Below are 12879 nucleotides of genomic sequence, written 5' to 3'. Positions count from 1 at the left end.
AGGCAGTAGTCAGAGAGATGAAGAAATTTACTCATGGACAAGAGGCCGGGCCACAGTGTTTCCTTGGTTATGAGCTTTATAGAAAAGGGTGTACAGGTAAGGCAAAAGTCTGTAGCGGATATTCAAGTAGTATCTGGAAGAATCCAAAAGCATGGAGTTTATTCCAAAAGCAGCAGGATCTTGGTCCTGGAGAGAAGAGAGAAAAAAACATACAAAATAACTGCTTAACCAATTACATTATAGTTAAAGGCCAAATTTGGTCCAAGGACTTTTCCTAGATTAATAAAACTACCTTTTTTTTTTTCCCTGCAAGTAAAATACTTCGTTCATCCACTTCTCCCTCAATGTACTTATATAAATTTGTAAGTCTCTACTTCTCTTGACTTTTTTTTGATCTCATCCTTCTTTTTAGATTGCAAGCTTGTCCAAGGGCAGCAATCCTTTTTTGTTTTGTTTTGTTTTGTTTTACTGTATTTTCTCTCTGCCAAGTACATAAAATATAGAGCATGCACACCTGAGTTAAGACAGTGGAGGTTTCTTTATTTGTTACTTGTACAAGAATAATAACTCTCTGTAGAGAGATATATTGGCTTCCCTAATGTTCCAATTCTAAAATGCTAGCAATTCCTCAGTCAAGGCCGAATGACAACTTTGATCTCTCTTCCTTTCTTGTGAGAGCTATCACTCACTTTTCCCAAAGTCTTGCTCCTTCACTTTGAATTGAGTTAAAGAATAGTACCTTTCCCCTCTTCTCCATTCTCAAAGAATTTACTTCTTCATGTCAACCCTGACTACAAGAGGGTTAGTGGCTAAATACCCCCCACCAAAAAAAAAAGTGTCCATGCCCTGAAAGCCATTATTCTCTCTTCAAGTATTCCTAAAGTCTTTTACCTGGATCTCTCCTTTGCCCCTCTTCTTTGTATCACAGTTATTTGTTTATAGATAATATTTTCCCACTACCACTCTTTCCTTTAATCAAATCATAAACTCTGTGAGGGAAGGACATGTGCTATTCTTCATTTCTGCATTCCTAAGAGTTTAACAAGTGAAATAATGAAGTACTTACTATGTGACAAGCATTATTCTAGGTCCTGGGAATACAAAAACAAATGTGAAAGTCTCTGTCCTCAAAGAGCTTACATTCTGACAGAGGAGATAACATGTAGATCTATAAGGATATCTGAAAAAAATATATATGGAAGGGAGGAAGGAAGGAAGGAAAGGAGAGGCAGGTTGGAAAGAGAGAGAAAGAGAGAAGAGAAAGGGAGGGGGAAAGAAGAAAAGAGAGAGGGGAGAGAGAAAGGGAGAAAAGGAGGGACAGAAGAAAGAGAAGAAAGGAAGGGAGGGAGAGAGAAAAAGAAAGGAAGGAAGGAAGAAAAAAGAGAGAAGGAAGGAAGGAAGGAAGGAAAGAAAGAAAGAAGGGAGGGAGAGAGGGAGGGAGGAGGGAGGAAGGAAGGAAGGAAGGAAGGAAGGAAGGAAGGAAGGAAGGAAAGAAAGAAAGAAAAGAAAGAAAGAAAGAAAGAAAGAAAGAAAGAAAGAAAGAAAGAAAGAAAGGAAGGAAGGAAAGAAAGAGAAAGAAGGCAGGAAGGCAGGAAGGCAGGAAGGAAGGAAGGAAGGAAGGAAGGAAGGAAGGAAGAAGGAAGGAAAGAAGGAAGGAAGGAAAGAAGGAAGGAAGGAAAGAAGGAAAGAAAGAAAGAAAGAAAGAAAGAAAGAAAGAAAGAAAGAAAGAAAGAAAGAAAGAAAGAAAAGGAAGAGAAGGAAGGAAGGAAGGAAGGAAGGAAGGAAGGAAGGAAGGAAGGAAGGAAGGAAGGAAGGAAGGAAGGAAGGAAGGAAGGAGGGGAGGAAAGAGAAAAGGAGGAAGGATGGAAGCAAGGAAGGAAGGAAAGGAAAAAGGAAGGAAAAGAAAACAAAAGAGGGAAGGAAAGAAAGAAGAAAGTAGTGGGAAAGATTAGCAAATATGGTTAGGAAAATAAGGAGAAAGTGGTATGAGCTTTCAGCCGGAGTATTTCCATCAGCTAAGCTTCCCACGAATTCCTGACTTTATTCTTTATGTCTCTATTATCAATGCCCCACGCCTGTAAGTTAACCTCTTTGTTTCACTCAGAGGAGAGAGAGTAGAAACCTTTATTATTTTCTAAGTTTGCGATGCCCGTAAGAGCAGAGCCAGAGCCACTAAGATCAGTGCCCTCAAACTTTGGTTAGTGACTCTTCAGACGCTAGCAGAGGCCCGGGCTGGGCGCCGGCCGGGCGGGCCTGGGCCTGGCGGGCCCGGCTCGGCGGGGCCTGGGCTCGGGGCGGGCCGGCCTCGGGCGGGCCTGGGCTCGGGGCGGCCCGGCTCGGGCGGGCCCGGCTCGGGCGGGGCCTGGGCTCGGGCGGCCCGGCTCGGGCGGGCCGGGCTCGGGCGGGCCTGGCCGGGCGGGCCCGGGCTCGGGCGGGCCCGCCTCGGGCGGGGCGCCAGATGTGCACCCCCTAGCCCGTCCCGCAGTCCATCTGTTTTGAAGTTTGGCGGGGGCCGTGGGAGCCGGGCGCTGGAGAGGGCCCTCAGGTTCGAGACTACCAAAGAGTCGGGAGGAGCTGTGACTCCCCACGCGCCGCGGCAGCCACACGGAAGCCCGGCCCGGCCGCCCCCCACACGCAATGCGCCTCGCGTTAGAGCGCGCGGCTGGAGCAAGGAGCGAGCTTGTCCCAGGGTAGGCCGGGAGTGAGCGGGACCACGGAGCGGGGAGCGGGCTCCACGTGGCGGGGGCAACGCGGCTCCGGCTCACGCTCCTCCTGAAGAGGCCGCACGTGGGCGCGGGACGCCCCCTTCACGCGCCCGCCGGGAGTCTCCTGCCGGCCGGTTGGAGCCCCTGGGTGCTGATCCCGGGGAGGGAGGGGGGACGCGGCGGGGGGAAGGGAGCGCTCGTGCCCCTGCTGCCGCCTCAGCCCCGCCCCGGCACTTCCCATGCGCACGTAGCTCCCGCCCTGCCGCCGCCACCGCCCGATGCCGGCCGGACGCTGAGCGAGCCCGCTGCGGAGGATGGGCGTGGCGCGGCCCCCTCCGGCCCCCGCGTGGCTGAGGCGGAGCGCCTCTTGGGCGGGCCTGGCTGCGCTGCCGCGCCCGTCCTCCCTCGCTGGCCCGACCTACCCCGCAGCGCCGTGTCCGCCTGCACGAGCCCGGCGCTTGGCGTCCCTCTCCCCACCCGCAGAGGACACCTCCCCGTGGGCCGCAAGGTGCAGACTTACCGTGAAACCGGCGCCGTTGTGATTTCTGGAAAACGGATAGAAGGCTCCCAGCTGCATCCAGCGCCTGCACAGCTCCTCCGTGGCGTTGGAGGCGAAGCCACAGATGTTTGCGCCCACCTGGAAAAAAGCGACACCGGCCTTTGGCTGCGCCTCCGATAGGGGGCACTTCCAGGAAGAGATCCTGAGGAACAAGTGGAAAGCTCCCGGGCTGATGAATAGAGACGGGGCTACCTAAGAAGCAGTCAGAACCGGGACTCGTCCTGTGGCGCCATTTACCTAGGGGTCTCCGGGATGAAGTCACCACCTCTACCAAAGCAGGAGGGGGCTTTAGAGTCACCGAGGCTCAGAGGCCTGGGAAGTTAAACCTGAAGCTCTCACACAGTCAACTTAGCTCGAGCCTTCCTGGCTGCGGGACCAGTTTCTGATTCTCCCTTCCACGCCGTGCTGGTATTGAACATTATGTATACATAAGAGAAGTGATGTTGATACAGGACGAAGAGAAGTAATAATGGAATGAAAATCGTCAGTCTTTCAACTTCCGTCCCTAATGCTTTTCTTTCCAAGGCCTTCCTGATGGAGATTTTAAAAATATTTACAGATCTTGCTCCTACAGCCTTTTCCCTTTGCAGAGTTACAAAGAAGAACAAACCGAGGCTCTAGATTTATTATTTTATCTTTGAAAGGGGACTGAGCAGAAGGATGTGATTTTTTTTTCTCCATCAGGACAAATTTGTAATGAAGCCTTTGCTTTTTACGTCCAGAATTGTTAAGCACAATTGTTAAGAGACTGAATCTCCATCTAGGAAGGTATATTTTTTTTATTCGGTTTGGTTTTGTCTGCTTTTTCTATCTTTCTTTTTAGTTTTTTTTTTTTTTTTTCTAGAAGGAAATTGGATCTTACCATGGGGATACCAAAAAGGTTGAACTCAAGAATGCTGGGAATGGACCATTGGAGATCCTTCCAAGTGGCTTCATTATCCCCTAGCCAGTGAGCTGCAAATTTGCCTGACCCAGCAAAGGTTGATCGAGTCAAGATGAAACTTCTTTTATTAGAAAAAATTTTCTTCATGGCACTGGAAAAGAAAGGCATCTGGGTTACCGAATAGCTGTGTATTCAGAATTTTCTTATTGGGTAGGAAGTGTCAGAGAAGCAGCATGTCTTGCACTTTCTAACATCAAGTTCAAAGAAAACTAGATTTCTGAGTCTCCCCAGAATGGGGAAGAATTAGAGGGATGTCTTAATGCTTCCCTAGGATAAGTAAGTAAGGCTATTAGAGTAAATATGTATATATTTATCCTAGTATAAGTATCAGGGGTGAGGCAGCTAAGTTATGCAATCCATCAAGGGTAAGGCCTGACTCTAAATCTGACTTCAGACACTTACTATCTGTGTTACCTGACTCTAGTCACTTCACCCTGTTTGCCTCAGTTTCCTCATCTATAAAATAAGCTGGAGAAAGAAATGGCAAATCATTTCAGTATCTTTGCCAAGAAAATCCCAAATGATCACAGAAGCAAAAACGACTAAAAAGCAAAGTGATATTACCCCAGAAGTGAATGAACTCAGTGAGAAACCCAAAGGCAATTAGAAAGAGGGCCACTAGAAAAGTCAGCGCTAATGCAGTCTAACAAAATAACCTTTCAATATAACCAGAGAAGTGCCAGATATACATGTAACTGTAAGGCTCAGTTTTCTGAGGCGGCAAAAAAGGATGGTTCTCATGAAAAAAGTCTCAGAGTGACTGGAAACCTAAGTGAAAACCATATGAAACTACTGAAAATATTCATGTCAGAATGAATTAATAATTCAAACTGGGATACTCTAGATCGAGAGGCTTCAGAATCCTGACCCATTTCTGGAATTAATGCTGGAAATGTAAACTACAATATTCTCTCTAAGATGTAATATTCTTTTTTGGGGTTTTCTTGAGGTCTCTGGAGGCAGCCTTCGTTTCAATTCCGTAATCACCACACGAATAGCCAGGGGTTAAAGGCCAAATCCTTTATTGTTCCTTTCCAAGTCTTTTCTCCTTTCCTGTAGCCCGGTTAGCTTTCTTAAAGGCCTAACTTTCTCCTTGGTTCTGAGAGTTTAAACTTTTGCCACCAGTCCTTTGTCTTCTGTGCTTCTGCCAGCTTCTTGAGGTCCTTCCTGAATGTGTCTTGGTTTCTGTGGGGGAGGCAGGAGGACTGCCACCACTTCTCTGGTCTTCCCTAGATCTGATTCTGGCTGAGCTTGTCCAAGCTTATATGGTCTCTTATCAAAGGTGTGAATCTCAGTAGAACTATAGTAAGTACTAAGTACATGTACTGAACTAGAGAACTGTTAGGCACCATGCTAAATTTAGATAACTATTGCCTTTATCAATTCCACTGACTTAACACCTTGTTTCAAGTTCTGGCCCATAACTGTAAACAAATTGCAGACAATTGCTAAGCAATATAATAGATTCAGAGATCATTTTTTAAATCCAGTTTAGAAGGAAAGAATAAATGCATAAAACTGCTAGTAGAGTCAAAGAAAAAAAACATTTCCACAAGAAACATACAAATACCTAGGAAAAATAAAGAGATAAAAATAAAATAAAAGTTCTAGAGGGAAGAATTGAGAGAATGAATAGTTTAGAATAGAAGGTGTTAAAATTCATGCAAGAAATAAATAAAATATATTTTTTAAAAGAAGGAAATAAAGATGTCATCCTTCAATTGATGATGCAGGGATGGGAAGGGGAAGGAACATCTTACTTTGCTGTTGCAATTGTCATAGAGTAGCCATATAAACTGTGAACATCATAGTGCAGACCCCAGTAATGCTCTGCATCCATGCAGAGAGTCTGTGCAAACAGTTGTCTATCCAAGATTCCTGTAGGAGAAGATGCCAATAATTTAACTCCCAAGACATATTCTTCCTAAATCAACTCTCTTCCAACATTCACTTTGCTTGTTTTTGACTCCAGTTCACTTTTGGGAAACTCAGCAAGAACAAGGTTAACAATAGTGAGGCCAAATAAAACAAAAAACAAAAAAAAATGAACTAATGTAATTATTTTATCAAAGAGAAAAAAAAACAGGAGGTTCAAAAAGGAAGCACAAACTAGAAAAAACAGATTTTGTAATCTTGTCATAGGCTGCTTCATAAGAGGTGCTGAAAGTAAAGTTTGAATTTTTATATATTCATATATTAAATGCTGTATAAAATGCAGATTCACAATTTTATATTCAGCACAATCATCTTTCTGTGTTCTATTTATATGAAAAACTTTTTTCGTATTTAAATTCAAAATAAAAGTAAAGAAAAAAAAAGGAAAAAATGGTAGTCTCCATTAAGAAAAGAATACAGAAAGAGAAACAAGATATATTCTTCTAGAAGGAGCTGGCTAATAGCCTTCTGAGAAAAGCTTTAGCTTTTAATTAAAATTTTAAATTATTAATTAATTAATTAATTTTAGAGGTTTAGAGGAGATTAAAAATAATTAGAGAGGAGATAGGAGAATGTGTGTGTTCATATACATATATTTATATGTGTATATACTTATGTGTGTATGTGTATATACATATATCTCTATGGACATATTGTGTATACACACACAGACACATTTGTCTTTCTGTATTCTTTTTAAATAATGAACGTTCTTAGAGGCAGAGCCCTTGGGAACATGAGCTAAACAGTTGAGGTAGATAGTTACTGAAATTGAGTTTACATCAGAAGCTTATAGGAGTATAAGTAGGTTTAGCAGTGAAAATAGTAACAGGAGACCTAGTGAAAGGAAGGAGTGCCTAAACTGAGCTATCTTCTGCCACTTAAGGAAAGCCGTAGTCATCAATGAAACATTGTGCTCAAATTCCATCACACTGAACTTTCTAATGGTTTTTCTTTTCTTTTCTTTTCTTTTTTTTTTTTTTTTTTTTTTTTTTTTTTTTTTTTTTTAGCATTTTACATATTCACAGCAATCATATTAGCACTTACCGGGAATAAATTCTGGCTTATTCAAGTAATTATTTTCACATTGTAATTTATCATTTAAAAAGTTGGACACTTCATTCATATCCTTCAGGAATACAAAACAGAAAGGAAGAAGATTTTTAATGGAAATTCAGTGTGGTATAAAGATCATTAACTTAAGAATTTAAACACTTTGTTGAAAGCTTTTTATTTTTAGTTACTACAAAACCCATGTGGCCCCTTTACTACAGAGATCATAAAAAGAGCAGCATGGAAATTGCTTATTAACAAAATGCATTTTTAAAACAAAACTTGAGAAACTTTTTAGGTTGGGCTATCCTGATTTGATGAATAAAGATCTGATATTTCTTCAAAAGGAAAATTATAAGCTATGAGATCAGGTTCCCGATTTCCCCTCCCTTTCCTCACTGGCAAATAATTCCCAGAATATGGGTGTAATATAACAATTCTGAAAGGTATAGAACAGGCTGACTCAGCTTTTATCAGCCCAGCCCATGTATTGAAAACACATATCTCAGGGTTAGTAAAAAATATGTCTTTGTTTAAATATGAATTTTATGTGTTGCTTCCCCATTCTTTGTAGCTTTCGTGCTTAGAATGTAAGGTCATATTCTCAGTCAAAGAAGATGAGCCAGTAGGGAGGGGGTTAATGTTGCATCACGGAACATATATATTACCCATGCCCTATGTTTGGGGCTTCACTTTCGCCCCTTATATGGTGGGAGTGACACCCACTTCTCATGAGAAATGAATATACCTTTCTCCTTACACCTTGAGAGATCTCTGAGATTTACTGGGTGGGTTCCATACCACACATCTATAAACAAGATACATGGCTTTAGACCTGTCATTTAACATTTCTGCACCTCAATTTCACCATCTGCAAAATGTTGGAGTTTAACTAGAATATCCTGAATATCTCTTTATAATCTATTATTTCAAACCTATTTTATTCATGAATTGATTTTTAAATAATATATCTTGAGAAATGCTAAAGATCATATAACTGCATTAGTTTTGCATAGATTAGTTTTAAGAGAGGCAGCTAGGTGGTACAGAGGATAAAGGACTAGGACTAGAGTCAGAAAAAATCATCTTCATTACTTCAAATCTGGCTTCAGACACTTACTAGCATATAATTTTTTTGTCCTCTTTTACTCAGTGACTTCCTTCTAAGGAAGAAAAATTTAAACCATTAGACTCAAAATAATTTGAAAAGATTCTATTTTTCATTTCTCTGGAAGTAGAATAGCCCCTAGGCCAACCCACATGGACATATGTCTTTAAAATTTTTAATTTTCATCTAGGAAGTAGATCATACTCACTACCTTTCTTGGTTTTAGTCATTAACAAAAAATCTTTTCATGCTACTTTAAGTATCACAAGTAATGAGTACAGTAGCTGTGAGTTATAGACTGCTAGAGCTGAAGGGTATATTTCACATCATCCCAGCCCATCCAACATCCTTACTTTTCAGTTAAGGAAACAAAAGGCAAGAGGAGTAAAGTAATACTTTACCCAAGATTACCCAGAGAATTAATCCAGAAATAGCATTTGGATTCAGTTTTGAGTTCAAAAACTGATTGCAGCTAAGCTCAGCTTTAAGTAAATATATGGCTCATCAATCACTGTTGAATGAGAACATCATCATCTCCAAAAAGAAACCTAGATGATTCTCAAAAGATAAAATATTGTTCCTTTCCAAAGAGAGCTCAGACATTGGTAAATTGACTTACAATCCAGACGCCATCAAAATTCAGTTTTTTATGAAACAATTCCAACTCATCAATCCACCACTCAATGCCTTGTGGGTTGGTGTAATCAGGGAAAACAGTAGGTTCTTGCCATACCTAGACAACCAGGAAGAAATAATTATATCAATATGGAAATGAGTTCCTTGATTTATGTCAAGTGCGACCTAATTGGCCCCTTTTCACAGAGATCCAAGTATAGAAGAACAGTGACTTTAAAACAGAGATCCTTAATCTGGGGTCTGTGAAATTATTTTCCTCCTAATATTTTGGTAACTTTTTCAATGTAATTGATATTCTTTATAATCTTATGTATTTTATTTCATGCAATTAAGAGTATTATTTGGAAAAGATTTCATCATAGAGTTCATCACGCTCCCAAAGGGATCCATAACACAAAAAAGTAAAGAATGCTTACTTTAGAGACCATCAATATTTAAACAAAATGGAGGAAAGGGACCTGAATGATCTTTCAAATATGTATAAAACAACAATAGTATGCTTTTCTTTGTTGGGAATATAAAATCTTTCCAAATTGAGTAAACACTCAAACTGTTCAGATCATTTGGGGTAAAAAAAAAAAAAAAAAGTCTAACATACTAACAGTCTAAAAGTGCCACAGTGCTTTTATTCTAATTTTTATCTGTTTGTGTACCATTACAAGTAGTTAATTGAGTACAAGGTGACAAAATATGTTAATAAGGACATAAGTAACCAGAAGAGAACTTGGCCAATAAGTGAAAAAAAGAAAAGGTTACTTCCAAGCAAAATCCCCAAAATGCTTACAGAACAAGAAAGCCTCCATTACATTGGGTACATCATTTGTGGAGGATTCATGGCACAGCATAGATGAGAGTCTCATTTGCTGAGAAAGTATAGACAGATGGTATGACAGGATAGTACTTCTCCTTTCTTCCTTTCTTTCTCTTTCTTCCTTCTTTTCTTCCTTCCTTCCTTCCTTTCTTTTTTCTTTTCTTTTCTTTTCTTTTTTTTTTTTTTTTTTTTTGCTTTCTAAGTGACATCCTTCTTAGGAAGATAAAATTGTAAAATATTGACCTCAATAACTCAGAGAGATCCTTTATTCCATTTTCCTGGAAGCAGAACAGCCCCTAGCAAAGCCACATTGAACCAAAGTATTTACTGATTTTAAAAAATTAAGAATTTTGCATACAAGATCTAGGCTCCTTCCCTCCTCTCTAAAGCCTGAACTCCAAATCAGTATCATGATAATACGCTAATTTTCCATAGCAGTTTGTTACCTCCCCAACGACGGGCCCAGTAGTTCCAGCAACCCAGATGTTCATTTTGCTTCCATTCTCATAGGGACCATACGAAAGGGTTTTGGAGATGCCAGGAATCTAATAAACACAGAAATGCATCTATGACTGAAAGGTCTTTCCAAGCTTTGGAAGGAATAGCAGGAAAAATATTTGTCCATACCAGAATAATGACATATTTCTGCCCCTTTTCATGCAATTCTTTAGTAAAGTTGTCAAGGCCTTTGAAATTATCTTTATCATAAGTAAAGACCTTCTTCTTATCCATGTAGTCTATGTCAGAGTACTGGACATCCTAGAAATACAATAACAACTTCATGAACAATATCATTGAGCCAAGGGGAAACATTGAGTGAGATCATACTGAAGACAATGTATTCAATTGTCTTGCTTTTCTCAGGACTTCAGTTATTCTGTCTCTCAAGCTTCAAGGATCACACAATGATGAAATTAGAGCAAGAAGGGACTTTTGAAATCTATAAATCTAATCTCCCATTTTATAAATGAGGAAACTGAGAAGATAAGTGACCTGCCCAGTATCACACACTAGTAGGTATCTGTAGTGGGCAGCTGGTTTGTATGATAGAGCTCTGAGCTCAGAATCAGGAAGAGCTGAGAGTTCAAATCTGGCCTTAGTCATTTAATCTCTGTGCCTCAGTGCCTCAACTGTAAAATGGGGACACACTTGAGAAGTAAATGGTAAGCCATTCCAGTATTTTTGTCAAGAAAACTCCATGGATTTGGGATCATAAAGAGTTGGACATGACTGAATAACAAGCATACTCTCCTTGATACACATATAGAGAGAGCATTTTCATCAAATACCTACCCTTTAGCTTTCCACTTAGTACCAGGAGCTGGGCCCCAGAAGTATTAAGCTCCAAAAGTAATTAAATGTAATTTAGCCAGCCCAAATAAATGTTAATTTGGAGAGAGCAATACTTAGTAGCTTCCACAAGGACTTGGTTTCCTTATTCACTCAGTAGCTTATTAGTCTGAAATTAAGACTTTCCTCTTATTATACTCACACCTCAGGAAAGAATTTTTCCTCCTAAGTTTCAATCTGTTTTTTTCTAGGATCATAGAGAACTAGAAGAAAAGTACCATGGTATAGTTGAAAGAGGGCCAGAAGACATAGATTCAAACCCAGCCTGTGTCACCAAGCCTGTCATTTCATAACCATGATTAGGTGTCATCATCTGTAAAATGAAGGAGTTCATCCAGAGTGTAACCCAGATGTATATTTTTACTCCCCAAAAGGGGGAAAAACCTTGAATTGCCTTCCCTCATTGTTTCTCAGCTGAGAAAACTGTGATCATATACTAAATGCAAAGTTATCTCCTTTGTTAATGTTTTCCCACTGATTGTAAATAAATATATGTCTGTACATGTCTTGCTTCTTAGACCTTGTCCTTGATTCACTTCCAGAAATCAATTGCTTCTGGTTTTTTGATTTACACCTGGCCATTGGCCATTGTAAATATTAAGCAATACTAGAACATTTCAAGATGAAGTTCACTTGGTTGGACAGAAGCTGACCAGAATCTGGGAAGACCAACTGTAACTAGTCTGTCTTTACATGTCTCAAGTCTTATCAGAAAATCTGAGGAGAACTGGAAGACACTTCAAAAACAAGCTACCTAAGCCATCCTTGAATAAGATCCCTTTCTACCATCCACTTGGCAAATTTTTTTTCTCTTTTTTTAAAAACTTCTGCAAAAAAAGAACTTAGTAGTTCCCCAGAGAATCCAAACCACTCTTAAGTCTCTCTAATTACCAAGAAGGTTTTCCTTAGAATAAACATAAATCTGTCTTTCTATGCAACCTATACTCATTGCTTTATGTTCTGACCTTTGAGATTGAGGGGAAGAAGCAAAATTCACATTGAGCCACATGTCCCTTTATACATGTGAAGACTATCATATTATCACCAAAGTCTTCTTTTTTTCTGGGATAAACATCCCTGTTCTTTCAACTGACCCTCATAAGGTATGATCTCAATGCCTTTTCATATCCCAGTTTGCTCTATTGTTGAACATCCAGCACAATGTTACTAGTACCAATAGAAAAGATGTAAGGATAGATTTCTGATATGAAAATATAACATGGTAATATGTAAAGAGACCTTTCTGATCATAAAGCCAAATGTACTCTGGAATTATTCAGAAGTAAATCCAATGGTTAGGGGCTGAGAAGAACAGAGTTCCCACTTACATAAGGTATCTTAACAGCACGTGTTCTGTTGACAACAGATTTCAGTCCTTCAATGCCTCCATAATCCCTACGACTTAGCTGGAAGCCAAGACTCCAGTAAGGGGGCAAGAAGGGTAATCCAATGAGCTGAAAGAGAAGTAAAAAAGGACTTAGCATTTAGAAAACCAATGTGCAACATCAACTTATCCAATATTGGAAACATTATCTCCATTTCACTAAAAAGAAAAAATTATCAAAGGCTCAATGCCTTTGGGGTTGTAAGGATTTCTGCACAAAATATTGTATTTTCCTTCACCCTTTATCTTGTAGCTATGTAGTCCTTTAATAACATTTATCAAAAAAATATATCAAAAAGTAATGGAAATGTGCAGAAAACACTGAAATAGATCACATATCAATCTCAAGTTCACAGAGCTTGAGAAACAATAATTGCTAATCTTATACACATTTA

General features: G+C 40.0%; 1 protein-coding gene across 1 annotated transcript in view; it reads right to left on the bottom strand.

Moving 5' to 3' along the window:
- Positions 1-12879, bottom strand: part of LOC105750789 (maltase-glucoamylase, intestinal) — a 48168-nt gene that overhangs the window by 12813 nt on the left and 22476 nt on the right. Inside the window, 9 exon segments of the mRNA XM_031939232.1 lie at positions 32-186; positions 3226-3342; positions 4127-4298; positions 5968-6085; positions 7190-7271; positions 8923-9036; positions 10197-10295; positions 10378-10509; positions 12429-12554. Of these exon segments, the coding sequence (XP_031795092.1) occupies positions 32-186; positions 3226-3342; positions 4127-4298; positions 5968-6085; positions 7190-7271; positions 8923-9036; positions 10197-10295; positions 10378-10509; positions 12429-12554 (1115 nt within the window).

Source organism: Sarcophilus harrisii, chromosome 5 (genome assembly GCF_902635505.1).
Source record: "Sarcophilus harrisii chromosome 5, mSarHar1.11, whole genome shotgun sequence".
NCBI classification, from domain to species: Eukaryota; Metazoa; Chordata; class Mammalia; order Dasyuromorphia; family Dasyuridae; genus Sarcophilus; species Sarcophilus harrisii.
This window is presented reverse-complemented; position numbering and strand designations above follow the sequence as displayed.